We start from the raw sequence: 18634 nt of genomic DNA on the forward strand, positions 1-18634 counted from the left end.
GTTAAGCACAGACCCTTAAAATCATTATCATCCTAGTAGCATATAACAAATAAAATTATAATTAAATTTTTAATCGCAAAGATTTAAAAGATCTTGCATTACCTATTGTGTCAGCTTTGCTAAATCTTCGAGTTACAACATTGTTCATGTTTCCATTTTCACAGAGCTTCAATTCTGTGAGATATACTTCTACTTTGCAGTGCTTTACAAACATACCCTGTTCAACCACCTAAAAAAACAAAACAAAAGTGTCAGCTATAGCTCAATATATTTCACTGTCTCTAACAGAATATATTTTCTAAAGAGGCTTTAGAGAAAAGCCACAGATCTCCAATGAAAAACAGTAACTGGTAAAAATCTATCAATATAAAAGATACTGAATGTTTGAAGAAGCAAGAAACATTTTTGGAAAATTTAATATTTAACAGAATATGAATAATCACATTAAACACTAACAGTTTGGAAACGTATTCCACTGATCTATGAATATACTTAGGTACATAATGAATACATTCAGTACTTATGATGAGCAAGTTTACTCAAAATGTAAATATAGCTCTGACTAAAGATACAGACATAGCATTCAGTACTTGATCTCAAGCAGAAAAACCTTTTAAAACTTTAAGTTTTATATAATTTCAGTTAGTAATAACTGTAAAACTCTGTATGTTAAAATAAATATTTTAAAATGACTCCAAATTACCGCTGCCAAAATATTCAGCTATGCTCTGTAACTGATATGTTAGTTTACAATTCTAAGATGACTTTGACCTTTAAATGCACACTTCGTAATTCTATTTAACAAATAAAAAAAAGCTGCTAAACATGCAAGCAATAAAGCAGAAAGACAGAAAATATGTATACATTAGGGTCACCTTTTTAATAAGTATATTTCCTTTTGATCTTCTAAAGGTTAACTGTAGAGTTTCAGTCATGAATACTGTTGCTGAAAATAGTAATCAGCCTGATATGTGATACATTAGACAAATATGGCAAAAGGGAGGCTCCAAAAGACTCCTGCACTCACAAGCGTAGCATCAATTTAGTAAGAGCCTTAAAAATTTCTCTTTTACTTATAGGGAAATTGTTTTCAGCTGAAAAAATTCAAATGTAGTTTATCTAGCATTTAATGTCCAACCCAACATAATTTTTATGATACTATGTCATATACATTCTATTGCATTTATTTATTTATTTTATTTATTGAATCAAGATCCAAATAAAGCCAATATATTACAATTGACTGGTAGTCTCTTAAATGTATTTTAACTGAAAAGTTGACCATCCATCTTTTTATTCTTGCAATATTTATTAAGACTATTTTATAGATGTTGAGATACATTCTAAAGAAGATGCAAATAATATTTAGTTACCCCTTTTTTTTGTGATGTTGGTAAGCATAAATTAACCAGTGCCTAGATCGAAGTGGGCAAACTATGACCCACAGGCTAATCTGACTTACCATTTATTTTTGTAAATAACATTTTACTGGAACACAGCCATACCCATTCATTTACGTATCATCTATGGCTACTTTTGCACCCCTAACAGCAAAGGTGAGCAGTTTCCACAGAGACCATTTTGGCCCACAAAGCTAAAAATATTTACTCTCTGGCCCTTTACAGAAAAAGTTTGGCGACTCCTATTGGCCATTAAATCACTGAATCTTTTAAAATTTTGCTCAGTAATGTTTTGTAATTTTCAGTGTAGAAAAGCAGTTTTTGTTGGTTTATTCCTAAGTACTTTGATCTATTATAAACATTATTTTAAAATTCAACTTTATTTGCTGCTGATATATAATTGATTTTTAAAAATTTATCTTTGTTGAAAGTATTACAAATGTCCCCCTTTTTTCCCCATTGACCCCCTCCACCCTGTCCCTCCCAGGCCTCCACCACGCTATTGTCTGTGTCATGGGTTATGCATATATGCATATAAATTCTTTGGTTAATCTCTCCCCACTCACCCACCCACCCCTTATATACTGACCATATATCCAGCTACCTCGCTAACCTTATTAATTCTAATTGTTTATCAGTACCATTTTTGAAATTTTTAACATATAAAATTATGTCTCTTAGACCACTTCAATTTTATTTCTTCTTTTTCAATCCTTACTCTTTTAGCTCCTTTCCTTGCACTACCATACTGGCTAAAACGTCTAATACAGTTACCCTTGTCTTTTACCTGATCTGAGAAGTAGAGGTTTGAATGTTTTACGAATAAGTATATTTTGCACAGTTTCTATTCCTAGTTTTCTATTTCTATGAGTTTTTAAAAAAATCATACATGAATACTGAGTTTTATCAAATGCTTTTTCAGCACCTATTGAGATTATTTTTCTTCTTTATTCAGCTGATACCAAAATTATATGACTTTCAAAGTTAAATCAAAATTGCATTTAAAAAATCCACCTTAGCCAATTTTTATTGTCCTTTTTATATATTGCTGGATTTGGCTCCCTAATACTGTGTTTAGAAATTAAGCATCTATGTTCATGAATAAGACTAGCCTATAATTCTGCTTTTTTATAATGTCCTTCAGGGTTTTGTGTCATGTTTAGCCTTGCCATAAAATAGTTGGGAAGTATGCCTTCTATTTTTGGAAGAATCTGAATAAGATTGGTATACTTATTCCTTAAACATTTGGTAGAATACATTGATGAAACCTTCTGGACCTGCATTTTACTTTGTGGGAAGGTTTTCACTTAATGATTCTATTTCTTTAATCACAAAGTGCAATTCAGATTTTCTATTTCTCACTGTTGTATTTTTGTAGAAATTTGTCCATTTCAGCTAAATTTTCAAATTACTGCATAAAGCTGCTCAAAAACTTAATCTGTTAAAAAAGTCGTTAGGCTCTGCTAGGATGTCCGCTTTTCATTCCTAATATAGGTTATTTTGTGCCTATTCTCTTTTTATTCTTGATCAGTGTTGCCAGGACTCATCTTCATTTTATTGCCGTTAGTTCACTGTTTTTACAATGAGTAAACTTTGTATTTTTTTTCTATTTTATTAATGTCTACTATATTCTTTCTTGATTAGGCTTAATTTCCTTTTCTTCTCTTAACTTCTTGAGACAACAGATTTTCAGACTTTCTTCTTTTCCAATATATGCATTTACGCTATGAAGTTCCTTCTAAGGATGTCTTCAGTCACCCTTTTATGCTGCATTGTTTTATCATTCAGTTGAAAATATTAGACAATTTTAGAATACAAAAGAAATTTGTCTTCTGCACTAAGTGCTATGCATGTCATCAGGTCATGGTGGTTAATCACGTTGTTCAAATCTTCTTCCAAGCTCACTCATGTGATAGTTGGCAGGCCTCAGTTCCTCTCCAGCTGTTGGCAGAGACTTCAGTTCCTCATCATGTGAGTCTCTCTGTAGGCTGCCTGCATAGCATAGTTTCACTCAGAGTGATCCGAGGGAAAAAGATAACTCCCAAGTTAGAACTACTCATATATTTGTAAACTAATTTCTGAATTGACATACTATCACTTCAGCCATATTTTAATAGTCACACAGACCAACTGTGGTCCAATGTAGGAGGTTACACTCGTGTGAATACCAAGTGGTGGTGATCACTGGGGAGCATCTTTAAGGCTGGCTACCACAGTCTACCCTCTGGCCTCCAATAAGTCACAGCCCCTCCCCGCAAGATGCAAAGGCTCCCAATAGTCTCATCCCATTATAACATCAACTCAAAGTTCAGAAACTTGTCATCTATATCTAATCCAGGTGTAAATGAGGATCCTTGGCTGTAGTTCCTTAAGCATCTTGAATACAGTTCCCCTTAATCTATAGGCCTGTGAACTAAATTATAAATCTTCTGTCCCACATACACCCAGATTAAATGATGGGACATGCAGAAGATAATCTTTTAGATATTCCTGTAAAAAGGAAGGAAAAGAGGAGGTACAAAAGAGTCAATGGCCCATAGAAATTCTGAAATCCACCTGGGCAAATACTGGAAGATCCTTGATTAGGGCTCACTTCTGCCCTTACCTGAAAATGACTCTTTATAACTCTTGGTTCTGCTTTCCGAGTCATGCTTTTTTTCATGAAAGTTAACACGTGTGTCTGCAGTTGAGTAAAATATTTGTCTTGATTCCAACTTGTGGAAGTCTGGGAGGTAAAAGGCCTCTTTCATTTTATATTGTCTCTGCAGTCCAAGATGGCAGTGCTTCTTGAAAATACTGTAGGTCTCCAGCAAATCTCATTGGAGTTCATTCCATTAGACAAAAGTCACACACACAAATGTCCCCTAGGTGAGTCCTCTTTACCTTGGTTTAAGCTGAGGGGCAATGCTCTTTAGTTTCTTAGAAGCTTTATTATCCTGAGAAGCCTGAATGCTGAAAGGAGGTGTGAAGTACACTCTAAATTTTTTTCCCCTCTGCCAATCAGGCAACCCGATTTATTCAATAAATAAAATGCAAGGTGGGAGAAGAGGTGGGAAGGAAACTGTAGATTAAAACAGATTTAAAGCATATTGTTGTTGTTTTTTTACCAATATTTAGTACCTATATTATTAGCAATTTTTTCCAATTAAATTTATTTGGGTGGCACCGGCTAACACCACTATGTCAGTTTCAAGTGTACCATTCTATAAGACATAATCGGAATCTGCGTTATGTGCTCACCACCTATCGTCTAGTCTCCCTCTATTACCATATATTTCACCCTTTACCCCTTTCATCCTCCCACTCACCTTCCTCTCTGGCAATCTATTTTTTAAAATCTTTTTTTTAATCTTTACCTGAGGATATTTTCTCCATTGCTTTTCAGAGAGCGGGGGGAGGGGGGCATCAATGTGAGAGAGACACACTGGATGCCTCCTGAACATGCCCCAGTGGGGCTGGGATGGAGCCTGCAACCAAGGTAGGAGGTACGTGCCCTTGCCGGAATTGAACCCAGGACCCTTCAGTCCACAGGCTGACACTCTAACCACTGAGCCAAATCATCCTGGGCTGGTAATTTTACACTGTTGTGTGTGTCTGTAGGTTTGTTTTGTTCATTTGTTGCTTTCTTCTTTTTCCCCCCCAAATAAGTAATATAGATTTATTCAAGGATCTTAGAGCTTACAAACTGGGAAAACAGCTAGGCAAAAACCCAGAAGTATTCTGAAGAAGAAAAAAAAGTTCTTATAGTAAAAAGTACATTCTAAAGAAATATCAGTCTTGCATTTTTAGCCCTAGGGTTGGTCCTGGACAGTTATCAGTCAGATGTTGGGTGGACTGAATGATGGATGCCAGGTAATCTGGAAGATGGGTGCCAGGAGGTCTGGCTATGTCCAGTGGTCTGGATAATAGATGTCAGATGGGTATGTGGATACCTGAGTACTTCAGGAGATAATCAGAGGGTTATTTGGAGGTTTGATTATGTCCAGATATCTAGGCATTGACACAGGACAGCTGTGTGTACTGGGATAAGTCACTCAACCTTCATGAGCCTCAGTCTTTTCATTCAATAACATGCTCAAAGGTGACCAGAGCAGGCCTTAACCTGGAGAACTCCAGTGAGGGGTTGTCTCTGTTGCTCTCAGTTTTATATCCCACATATGAGTGAAATCATATGGTTCTTGTGCTTTTCCATCTGACTTATTTCGCTTAGCATGATACTCTCAAAATCCATCCATGTTGTCACAAATGGCAGTATTTCATTATGGGTAAGCAGTATTCCATTGTATATCTGTACCACAACTTCTTTATCCAGTCATCCATCAAAGGATTTAGGTTGTTTCCATGTTTTGTCCACTGTGAATAATGCTGCAATGAACATATGGGTGCATGTTTCTTTACAAATATATATTTTCAAATATTTCAGGTAGATACCCAAAAGAGGAATTGCTGGGTGATATGGTAGCTCTATTCTTAATTTTTTGAGGAATCTCCATACTGTTTTCCACAGTGGCTGTATCAGTTCACATTCCCACTAGCAGTGTGTGAGGGTTCCTTTTTCTCTACATCCTCTTCACCTCTTGTTATTTTTTGTCTTACTGATAACAGCCATTCTAACAGGTGTGAGATGGCATCTCATTGTGGTTTTGATTTGCATTTCCCTTGTAGCTAATGAAGTTGAGCATCTTTTCATACATTCTTTAAAGGGCCTTTTGCTTGAACAGAGTTGTGAGGCACCACCATTAGCTTTTCTGAAGTCTTAACAATGAATTTTATAATCACATCCTAGGCTTCAACGTTAGACCATACTTGCCTGACAGTGCCTTGAGTTTGATCTTTGCTCAGAGACACATCTTAGTTTTAGCATTATCTGTTATCTGGAGAGGCTAGAAATCTTTAAAACGAGGAAGTCTTGGCTCCTTTTTATTTAGCAGCCCTTTCTTTACCTTCTCTCTGTCTTCTCACATTTGATTATAGCAGCACAAGAGGAAACCAGGCAGTACTTTCAACATTTTGGCAGATCGTTCAAATATATCATTAGATATATTATTTTTACCTTCAACTTTGCTGCCACTGATGTGTTGCCAAACTTTCCGCCACCTTATAACAAAGAACACTTTCTTCAAGGTTCTAATAAAACTTTCCTCACTTTCTTTAAAGTCTTCACTGGCAGCCTCCTCAATTGCTGAAATTCTACTACCAATTTATTCAAGGCTCTTTAGGCTTTCACTAATACTCTTAAAAGTCCTTACAGCTTCTACACACTGCCCAGTTCCAAAACCATTACCTTCCAAGTTTTTTAGGCAGCACACTATAGTTCAGATATCAAAAAATCAGTATTAGCTAGCTATTGCTGCATAATAAATTACCCCCAAATACAGCAGCTTCACAAAGCACACATCTCACATAGTTTCTCAGGTCAAGAATCTGGAGCAGCTTAGCTGGGTTGTTCTGGGTTGGGGTTTCTTGTGAGATTGTTGTCAAACTGTATGTAGACTGGGGCCTCAATTATTTGGAAGCTTGGATGAGATTGCAGGATTCACTCCAGGCTCATTCATGACTGTTGGTAGGCCTCTGTTCCTCTCTTATCCAGTGATCTCAGTTCCCTACTGAGGCTCTCCAAAGGCTGTCTGAGTATGCAGTTGAATTTCCCAAACTCAGAAACGAGAGAGAGCACAAGGGCATGCATGCACAACCAGGATATAAGCCAAGGTGTCTTTTATAATTTAATCTTTTCTTTTTTAATAAGGTATAATCGACATAAAAGATTGTAAGTTTTAAGCGTACAACATAACGATTCAATATTTATACATATTGCAAAACGATCACCACAATAAGTCCAGCTAACATCTGTCACCATGCATAGTTACAAAATTTTTTTTCTTGTGATGAGAACTTTTAAGATCTGCTCTCTCAGCAGCTTTCAAATATGCAATACTGTATTATTAACTATAGTTACCATACTGTACATTATATCCCCATGATTTATTTACAACTGGAAGTTTGTTCCTTTTTACCCCCTTCAGCTAATCTTGAAAGTGATAAGCCATGACATCTGCTATATGTTTCTGGCTACCCAGACCAATACAATCCTAAGACCTTGGTACAACGTGGAAAAGGACTACCCAAGGATATGGATATGAAGAGGTAGAAATCATTGTGGGTCATCTTGGAGGCTACTATCTTAATTTATGTTAATATTGTTATGTAAGTTTTATACATATTTTCATCCCTGTAAGAAATTATTACTATACAGTCTGCCATAATATTTATTCACAATGTTTACTTTTGTCAGTGTACATTTTTTCCTGTGTCTCCAAGCTTCCATATGGAGCAATTTTCCTTCCATTCTGCAGACTGTTTTGTATTTCCTTTAATTCGGTCTTCTGGTAACAAATTCTACCAACTTGCTTATCTAAAAATAGCTTTTTCTGAAGGATCCTTTCTTTGGTCACAGAATTCTAGGTTAGCAGATATTTTTTCTCAGCATGTTAAAATTTTTTTCTTTCACCTCTCTTGAGAAATCATTTATTTGTCATATCCTTACTTTGAAGGTAATATATTTTCTGGCTACTGTAAGAAATATCTTTTTACCTTTGCTTTTCAACAGATTTACTGGGTATGGTTCTGCTTATTTTTTTCAGCTTGGGATCCACAGAATTTCTTCAGTCTGTAGCATGATACCTTTCATTGGTTCTGGAAAATTCTCAGCTATTATTACCTCCAGGATTACTTTTACCCCATTCTTTACTCTCCTTCTAAGAGTTCTCTTATATGTATATTAAACTTATTCATTGTATTACATGTGTCCCTTTGCTTTTTTCTGTTTTTTCCATTCTTTAGTGTGTACATTTTGTACTGATATTATCATTTACTTTACAAGTTTGTCTTTGGTTCTGTTTGATCTAGTATTTTACCTAAACATTAAGACCTTATTTCTTAATTTTTTCATATTATTCAGTTTCAGGATTTCATTTGGCTCTTAACAGTTCTGTCCTTCTTTTCAACTCTGTCTTTTTTTATTTTTGAACATAATATGCACAGTATTTTAAAGTCTGTGTCTGATAACTCCATTATCTGGATTCCTCATGGGTCTGTTTGTGTTTGTTGTCTACAGTTTCTCTTGGATTTTGGTTTCATTGTATTTCCTGCTCATTTGTCTGGTGTGTTTTTTAATTGAATGTCTGACACTAGAAATGAAACATTTTAGAGATAATTTGTGGCCCAGGAAGACGATTAACTTCTTTCTGCATAATAGCTAGGGGTATTACCAACCCTAGATTCTTTTTTTATTTTTTTAATTTTTTTATTGCATATCTTCATTTTTTAAATTTATTTTTATTTTTAAATTTTTTTAAATATGTGTAATTTTTATTTTTGTTTAAAGTATTACAGATATCCCTTTTTCTCCCCAATGACCCGTGCCCCCCCGTTCCTTCCTCCTCCCCAGTCACTCTCCCCACCATTGTCTGTGTCCTTGGCCAACCCTAGATTCTAATCAGAGATTAGTAAAAGTCAAAGTTAGGCTTCAGATCCTAAAAGACCAGTCAGTTCTTCAACTGAGCTCCACTAGCATCAGAGTCATGTGGGGCATAGTATAAATGGAAATTCCCAGTCTTAATGATTTAATTTTGGAGGAAGACACATTTTAATAAAAACTCCAGGTAATTTTTATGCATACTAAAGTTTGAAAATTACTTTACAGGTTAAATAAATTCTAACTACCTTAATTAAAAAATAAATGTATGATCTCCTAGCAGACTTGTTAAAGTTTTTTCCTTTCTACCTATGTAAAGTTTTCATGATTCTTTTCTTTTTTGCTTTACTTTTGCTTATCATACACAAATTTCAAAAAATGCCAAAACATCTTTTAAAAAGTAATGCCGAATGTCAGAGGGATGGAGGAGGGCGGGTGGGTGGAGGGGGAGAGAGTAACCAAAGAACTTATATGCATATATGCACAACCCAAGGATGTAGACAATGGTGGGGAGAGGGACTGGGGAGGGGGAAGGGACGGGGTGGAATGGGTCATTGGGGAGAAAAAGGGACGTCTGTAATATTTTAAACAAAAATAAAATAAAATAAAAAAAAGTAATGCCAATGAAGTTGTTGGCTGATTTATTTACCATTAACAACTTGTACTGTACAATATGCTACATTTATTAAGGAAAAAAAGTATATCATTAAGGTTAAAGTAATACAGTTTAACGCATTTGAAGATATTTCAGACACAGATTTTCCTTTACCCCAGAAATGAAGTTCTTCTTCTAGACAGTATTAGAGCCAGTCTATCATTCAAATGGTCAAAACACTCAAATCTCCAGCAATACAGATAAAATGATAGACCTTTTTATATATATAAGGCTAACATTACTAAAAGAGAGGAATCCTAATTTTGAAATGACTACAAGAAAAGGTTGAGTGAAATTAAGGAACTATATTTAAAGTAACTAAATCAAAGGCACATTTACATTCTATTTAGAAAACAAGATTCAATTCTAATCTGTCATAAATATACAAATACAAATAAAAATAGTTACTATAGAAATTTTGTAGCATCTGTTCCAAATAAATCCAAAATGGTTTGGTTTACTAGAGGTTTATACCCTTGTGCTACATAATTCATCTTTTTAATTGTTTCCATGTAGGAAAAAAACACACAAACAAATAATTATGCTCAGAGATCCTGGCTCTTCCTCCATTTCCCCCCCACGCCCACCCCTCCTCACCCAAATACACTATCAAACACTTGTGTAAAGTTGGCAAATCTACTTCAAGCATTTGGCATTCTTCTACTATGGAATGACTTTTTAGTCCCCAAAAGTAAAGAAAATCAATCATTTTTAATTCTTCTAGACTATAATTATAAAACTTTAAAATGAGGAATAAGAAAGATATCTTCATTTTCAAGTTAAAAAAAATTAGGTTGCAATATATTTTTTCAAGTTTTAGTTTCTTTTTTATTTTCTAATTTTCTAATATAAAAAAAAGCAGCACTGCACCGTGGTTAAGAAAACAGTCATGCTGCCTTAGTTTGTAAACTGAAAGGACTTTCTAAAACGCCCCGAACCTCTCTACTTCTGTTCTCATTTCCTCATCTATAAAATTGAGATAATAATAGTTACTCAGGGTTTTCTGTGAGGATTAATTTAGTTAAAAATGTATAGCAGTCCCCTCGTCATCCATGAGGGATACGTTCCAGGACTCCCAGTGTATGCCTGAAACCATGAAGAGTACTGAACCTATATATACTATGTTTTTTCCTTTACATACATATCTATGATAAAGTTTACTTATAAATCAGGCACAGTTAGAGATTAATAGTAACCAATATAAAATAGAACACACAACAATATAATGAAATAAACTCTACGTGAATGTGGTCTCTCTCTAACCAATTTGATGACTGAGACAGCTACTAAGTGAGTAATGGGCAGGTAGAGGGTACAGCATGGATATGCTGGACAGAGATGATTCACAACCCAGGCAAAATGGGGCAATATGGAGTAAGAGTTCAACATGCTACACAGAATGGCATGCAACTGAAAACTTATGAATTGTTTCATTCTTGAATCTTTCCATTTAATATTTTTGGATCACTGTTAACTACAGGTAAATGAAATCATATCAAGCAAAACCACAAATAAGGAGGGACTACTTTTATGTGCTTGTAACAGTGGCTGGTATATAGTAAATCCTCTATATATGTTAGCTGTTATTACACAGTGTACAGTAACATCTTGGTAGTCTTTATCTCAAAGATAACTGACAAGGCTTCACGAGTCATTGAATTAACAATAAAATGTGAGTTGTTCAAGAAAAAAATTTTTAATCAGTTATTTTTAATATGTACCTTTCGTGCTATTGGTTCCTGACCTTCCATCAATGTATACCAGCTGACAAGTTTATTCCAGCCCTCAGTTGGCAATAGTATGTAATCCAGTTCATCAATAAGATGCTCCTTAAGTGACTGGGCATCACCATCTGCAAAAGGAAAAACATATTCAATACATAAAAAGAAACAATAGTATATACCTCTAAATACTCTGGTTGTATACATCACAAATTACTTAAACTCATGAGGAATAATTTAAGTGTTTAAATAAGTTTTGAAGAAAGCGCTAAAGAGGTTCACATCTAAATCTATCTATTCCAAAATAAACTGTTGCTTTAAAAAATTCCAATGTTTGGCATTAGTCATAGAATAATGTTTAAAAACATAATTTTTCTTTTATTAGGCTCTTAAAATATAGTAAGGTATAACTATTAGCCAAGGGACCTCAAAAAAGAGGGTTTCCCAAATATTTTGAGTATCAGAGATCCAATGCATGGTAATAGTGGCTAATGTAGCATTAGCTGATGAAGGAAACTCAAAAACAAATCAATAACCTTTCACAATGACTCTAAAGAACATGGGCTGTAAACCATGATGGAAATCACAAAAGGGCATCCTGTGAACCAACTCATTATTCCAGAAGGCTCATAATCTAGACTCCTCCCCAGAGCTAAAAGGGAAGTAGTTTTTCAGATGTGGTTCTAATTCTATAATCCACTTTCAAAATTCTATTTAAACTAAAAATTTATTACAGGGCAGGCCAGAGATCTTGAATTATACCTACATCACAGTCCTAATCTGAGATTCATTTATTATTATCTGGCCCTTTACTTCAATTTCCAAAGTATAGACACAGAAATAATTTAAGTTACAGACAACAAAAAGGGGATTTTCTCATTCTGAGCCAGTCTTAAATGATCAAATATGGGAAACCAAATTGTTCTTGGTAGAATTTCAATAATAAGAACATACTATTCTTATTAGATAAAAAAATATAAATTAAGCAAGAAGCCGGAAAAACGCTGAAAGGATTAAGAAAGTTATTTATTCTACCTAGGATCAATCTATGGTCACAGAATTATACTAAACTTTGAGAAACTATGTTTCATATAGAGCAGAAATGGGAAATCTCTGAATTTTATAATATGGACTTCAGGAATAAATGCAAATGAAGTATTAATTTTTAAGCTCAGTTTTTTCAAACTTTATTTGTAATTTTTAAATTCTTGATGAAAACCGATAATTTGCAACACATTTTCAGAACGTTCTGAAGGTGAAAAAACTCCCTGTATGGATAATGTACTATGTGACATAATACAGCAGATAACCATGTTATCTCAGTCAATCCTCAAAGCAATCCTATAAAATAGATATCTTCATTTTAGATTAGAAAATATATCCAGGGAAATTGAGAAAGTTGCCTAAGATCATACATACAGAAAATTACAGGTATAGTAAAATACGTTATTATTGAGAAAACCCTGTTATCTCAACTGATTTTCCACTATTATGAAGTAAATTTCTCCATTTTTATTAGTAAACAGACTTAGATATTGATTAACATGCCCAAGGCCATAAAGACAGAAAATTAGAGAGTGGGTTCAAACACAAATCCTTCTACTCTAGCATCCATTTTCTTTCACTATAACATAATGCTTCAAAGAAAACAGAAAAAAGTTTAAAATTAAGACTTCTATTCTGTTTTCCACAATAATTCAAGAGTTTGAGTAAATGATTTTACTACAGACCAGAATGTAAATAGTTATTTGTATCTAGTAGACAAAATAAAATCATTATTTTTAAAGGGGGAAAACACCCCTAAACTAAACACAGAACAGCTGATATTTGTTACTTTTGTGTTTATTGATATATAATTGACATACAATAAACTAAACATATTTAAAATGTAGTTTGATAAGTTTTGACATATCAATACCTGTGTGAACCCTATACCACTGCCAAAATGATGAACATACTCATCACCTGCAAAGGTTTCCTTGTAGCCTTTTGTAATCTCTCCTTCCTGTCCATCCGAGTCCACCACCCTATTGCCAGAAAACCACTTATCTGTGTTTTGCAACTATAGACTATTTTGTATGTTCTAGAATTTTATATGAAAATTGTGTCTGCTTTCTGTTATCATAGGCAAATCTGAATTTTTTACAATCTTAGATAAAAATAGTATATACTGTTTTATGTGTCTTCATTTATGCTGCATAATTATCTTGAGATCCATTCATGTTTTTATGTATCAATAGTTCATACCTTTTAATTGCTGAGTAGGATATCATTATATGGATATACTATAATTTGTTTATCCATTCAGCTGTTGATGGGTATTTTGGGTTGTTTCCAATTTTCTCTATTACAAACAACACTGCTATAAACATTTGTGTACAAGTTTTCATATGGATATATACTTCCATTTTTCTTAGGTGAATGCCTAGGAGTGGAATAGCTGGTTCCTATGGTAAATATACTTAGCGTTTTAGGAAACTGCCAAGCTTTTTTATCCCAGAAACAGTATATGAAAGTTCTGCTTGCTCCATATCCTTGTCAGCACTTGGTATGGGGTCAGTCTTTTAAAATTTAATCATTTTAATACATATATAGTGGTACCTCATTGTGCTTTTAACCTTCATTTCTTTAATGACTAATGATGTTGAGTATCTTTGCATGTGCTTTTTGAAAACTTCTCTGGTGAAGCATCTGTTCAAATCATTGCCCACACTTTCCACTGGGCTTTATTAATGCAAAAATCCAAAAATGTAAACATGTATCTGTGCTCCCCAACTTAAATAAAAAATGTCAGTATCCATTAGGAAAAACAATCTACAACACAATATTCCCCCCAAATAATAAGATAGTGCTTTCTAACTTACATTCTTCATTTAAATGTTTAAGTAATAACAAGCCTTTATTACATTATAAATGAAAAACAGAATTTGTCACAATACAGACTAATTTTGACAGAATAATGTGAGTTCATTAGAATACAAAGAAATTTCTAATTTATCCATTTACTCACATTAACATTTTCTATATTCCACACATTGACTATAACATATTGAAATGAACACATTTACAACTTGACTGAAAGAAGAAAATAATACCTTTGAGAAGTCCAGAGTTATCAATGGGTCCAGGATAAACATTCTGATCTCCCATCTGGTATTTGTCCCAACTGTCAAAGCCAACATATTTTTTCCACTGTTTGAACCAGCGACTATCAACTAGGTACCTAAAAAAGAAAAACTGATAAAGGAAAACCTGGAACTATAGAAACAGCACAGAAGCAATTTTTGATACAGTAAACCCTCGATTTTGTAGGCCTCGATTTAAGGAACTTCAGATTTAATGGACAAAATTTTGGGTCCATATGTCATATGTGAAAATTAACACCCTGTTAATTTTAAAATGCTTTTAACTAAGACTTGCTTATAATTAAACTGACAGGTTAGTTTTTTGTTATTAATTCACTGTTACTTCTAACAAATTTTAGCAAATAGGCCCTAGGGTGTAAAAAACACTGTAGTAATTTTGCTGACATAAATAAATATTATATATCTACAACTATTTACATATTTAAATCCAAGAGTCACCGATCGTAAACAATGTTTGGAGGTTGATTAGCAAGTGATCACACTGCATCTCCAGCGGTAATTGGTGCAGTTGTCACTTAGCGTGACTTTCTGCAGTAGTTTTAATGTGTGCTGCCCATGCACCAATGTGCACTAAGCCAAGCCCCAGCCATGTGCATTTGTTTACTCACAGTGACTGGTGAATACACTCATTTACTAGACCTATTCAGTACAAATTTAAAATTACAGTAATACATATAGAAAACTTTTCTGTGAAATTAAACTTTTCACACATACTTAATTTTAATTACAAAAATGTTTCTACATAAGTAAAAACAGGTAAACTAACTAATTTGTCAAATTTTTACCATACACATTCAGAAAACCTACTTTATTATATAATGGACTTTTGGCTTTAACGGACACTTCCTTGTCCAAATTAGTCAGTTATATCAAGGTTTTACTGTATTTCATTTTATATTAAAGTACGTGCCTACTTCAAAGATTACTGAAAATAATCTTAATGTCACAGTATTTGAAAGAAAAATATTTCACTTGTATAAAGTATTATTTCTAATGTTCTACAAATATCTATTACTAGATAACAAATATTGACACACATTTAAACAAATACCTCATAGCACTTTTTAAAAATGCAAGTAATATCTCATTAAAATATTTGCTAATTGAAAAGTTCAAATGGTAATCATAAAAATCAAAACAAAATTTAAAATGCAATATGATAAAATATGAAAGAAAAATGGTTCTTTTGCAAAAAAATTACAAATACCATATGTTAATTTTGTATATTTTACTGTATCTTTTGGGAGTAAGAAAAGCAATTATTAAAGATTTGTAAGTCTGATTATAATAATTATCATCAAAGTTTTAAAAAAATACTTTAAAACTAATTAGGTACTTCACCAAAAAATGTTAATAACAACAATACTGTGTCCAACTGCTTCTCATACAGTAGTATAATCTACTAGGACAAGCAGGATTGATTTTTGATTGACTTAAAAAGGGTGATACATAAGCATTTTAAGCATTACTGAAACTACATTCTTTTTTTTTTTTTTTAAATATATCTTTATTGATTTCAGAGAGAGGAAAGGAGAGGGAGAGAGAGACAGAAACACCAATGATGAGAGAGTCATTGACCGGCTGCCTCCTGCATGCCCCCGACTGGGGATCAAGCCCACAACCCGGGCATGTGCCCTGACAGGGAATCGAACCCTGATCGCCTGGATCCTAGGTTGACGCTCAACAGCTGAGCCACGCCCGGCCGGGCCATTTTATTTTCAAAAACTAAAAAAATTAGTTTTTCATCAGATGACCAGTGACAGGCAAAAGTAAAATAATGGTTCTCTAGCAAAGAGAGCATAAAAAATCATAAACCTAAAGAACTTTATAAATTTATTCTGACTGTATCTACTATGAAAATACTGCTTTATCACTGGTACTCTTCTGAAAACATTTTCCCCACATTTAACCAGGTTCAGTCACAAACAAAATCAAAAGTATAGGTTAACAAGACATGTGAAGCCCGTGTGTATAATATAATAATATAGGTAACCACGTTTTTAGATCATCATCCTGATGTTTCTGTGCTTACTACATATAGCACTAAAGGAATAAAATGCTACAGTTATGTCTGAAAATCTCTGAAGCGAATACATCAACCTAACAAAAGCCCACAATTATTAAAGAATATTCATCAACAGTTTAATTCCTTAAAAGTGGATATGGCAGAATTTCTATGCATGAGTACTCCAACCCCACTATTAGGGTTATGCAACTGAAAGTCCCCAAGTCATAAAATTTGAGAGTTATGAGGGGAAAAAAGTTGAGAGACTAAGTCATAAAACCCTGTTTCTAAAATAAAATAGATCAGACTAGTAATGAGTTTATATGTTAAATTGATAATAAAGAAAATTACACTGAATTGGATTTCTCCCACCAAAAACTTTTTAGACTTTCTCCTTTGCAATTTAAACAAGCTTTTCAGACATTTCATTTGCTTTCTTTGCAAAAAAAAAAAAATGTCATACTAAGTGGCCTTTCCTCTATTCCACTCACCTTTTCTATCATTGTTGCAATTTCATAGTGTCTTAATTACTTTAATGCTGATGTTTTTTAGGGCAAGTTCCCCCAGCTTGCTTGTGTTGCAAATTGTCTTAACTATTTTTGGCCATTTGCTCTTCCACTGAATTTTAGAAACAGTTTATCAAGTTCCACAAAAACAAACAAGCAAACAAAAACAGTTTAAGATTTTGATTGGAACTGTGCTGAATTTATAGGTTAACAATATCATAATTTAATATGTATAATTTTTATTTTTGTTTAAGGTATTACAGATGTCCCTTTTTCTCCCCAATGACCCGTTCCCCCCCGATCCTCCCCCCTCCCCAGTCACTCTCTCCTAAGAATCCTGAAACATTCATCAGAAAGGATATATGCACCCCGATGTTCATAGCAGCACAGTTAACAATATTATAATTTAAAATGTCATTTATAAAGCTTACTTCAAAAACTATTAGTGGAATACTATCAAAATTCTATTTATATTTATTTAAAAGATATTTCTAAATGATGGGGCTTTATCTCCTAAAGTATTTAATAAATTCTTCACAGTGATAGTGGTTTGCACTGAGCAGTATTCATCTGCTGCCATAACATATTATTATGAGAGGAGACTCTCCCACTTGACGAATATTTAGCTGCTTTCAACACTATACTACCTTCAATTGCAAAGAAGCATCATACTTATATTACAGGTCACCTATATCTTATAGAATTTTGTGGTAAGGAAATATGAGGGAAGTAGAAAAAAACTAGGAGCATCTATTACAGAAATAATGTGTAGTCTTCTTAGGTTTACTCATAAAAGACAAGAATATTAGATAAGTAGACAAATCAATTAAAAAAAATTATTTCAAGACATTTACATAGATTTGTTGTACTGCAAAAACTCTACTCCTAATCTATGAATCTACCCAAATCCCAATTCCACAACTTGACCTGACAAAAGCCTAGAACGGAATCAACAGCTCATCAAGATTACAAAGGAATGAACAAAGACCTGAATTTATACATTCTCAACAGTACTCTTAATCCTTGGTAAACTCTTAGGGTCCAGATAAGCCCAATTTTAACGCCTGAGTTTCTGTTTTGAATAGTTATAACTATTTGTAAAGATTGATATTTCATGACTTTTATTCTTCACAAATAGTCATAACTATGATTAGGGTGAAAGCTAAATTCTTAACATTGCCTGACCAGGTCTTCTTCTGTTTTTAGTTATAATCGTTTAATAAAGCCATAATAATTAAAAGTATGTTATTTTAATAAAATAATCAACATACAAACCAAGGAGACAAAACTAAGTCCACTAGTAGGGCTAAGGGACACATATGAACATATGAATATCATATTGAATATATGATAAAGAAGGTGTTATAAATTAAGATGTCATAAATTATCAAATAGTGCTGAAGAAATTGGCTGAGAGTTAATTCTGGTTAAATAAACCAGTTTATTAAGGTTAATAAATTAATAATCATAAGTATATTTCTATGAATAACTATTTACTGAGCACTTAAACTGTGTGCCAGGCACTGTGCCAAAGGATTTACTTTCATTATCTCATTTAATTCTGACAACTTCTATGAAGTAGTAGATACTACTACTATTTTTAAAAATATATATGTATGTATGTATGTATTTATTTGATCTGCTCCTCCCTACCTTTCTAGTCGCCACTGGTACCATTTATCTTTGTGCTGATATCTAGCTACAAGAGCCTTCTTTCTGTTTCTGAA

At 33.5% G+C, this 18634-nt stretch overlaps 1 protein-coding gene across 6 annotated transcripts in view; it reads right to left on the reverse strand.

Annotated features, from left to right (window-relative positions):
* The window catches only part of USP15 (ubiquitin specific peptidase 15), a 108599-nt gene that overhangs the window by 73344 nt on the left and 16621 nt on the right, over positions 1-18634 (reverse strand). For 4 of the 6 annotated variants that reach the window (XM_081127072.1, XM_081127071.1, XM_081127075.1 and 1 more), the window contains exons 2-4: positions 14346-14473; positions 11251-11381; positions 103-229 (exon numbers count right to left, since the gene is read on the reverse strand). In XM_081127072.1, the coding sequence (XP_080983198.1) occupies positions 103-229; positions 11251-11381; positions 14346-14473 (386 nt within the window). Of the gene's footprint in view, positions 1-102; positions 230-875; positions 956-11250; positions 11382-14345; positions 14474-18634 lie in introns of those variants that run through there. The other 2 variants (XM_081127074.1, XM_081127073.1) reach the window with 1 other exon arrangement.

The sequence above is a fragment of the Miniopterus schreibersii genome, assembly GCF_964146895.1.
Source record: "Miniopterus schreibersii genome assembly, chromosome: 2".
Taxonomy (NCBI): domain Eukaryota; kingdom Metazoa; phylum Chordata; class Mammalia; order Chiroptera; family Miniopteridae; genus Miniopterus; species Miniopterus schreibersii.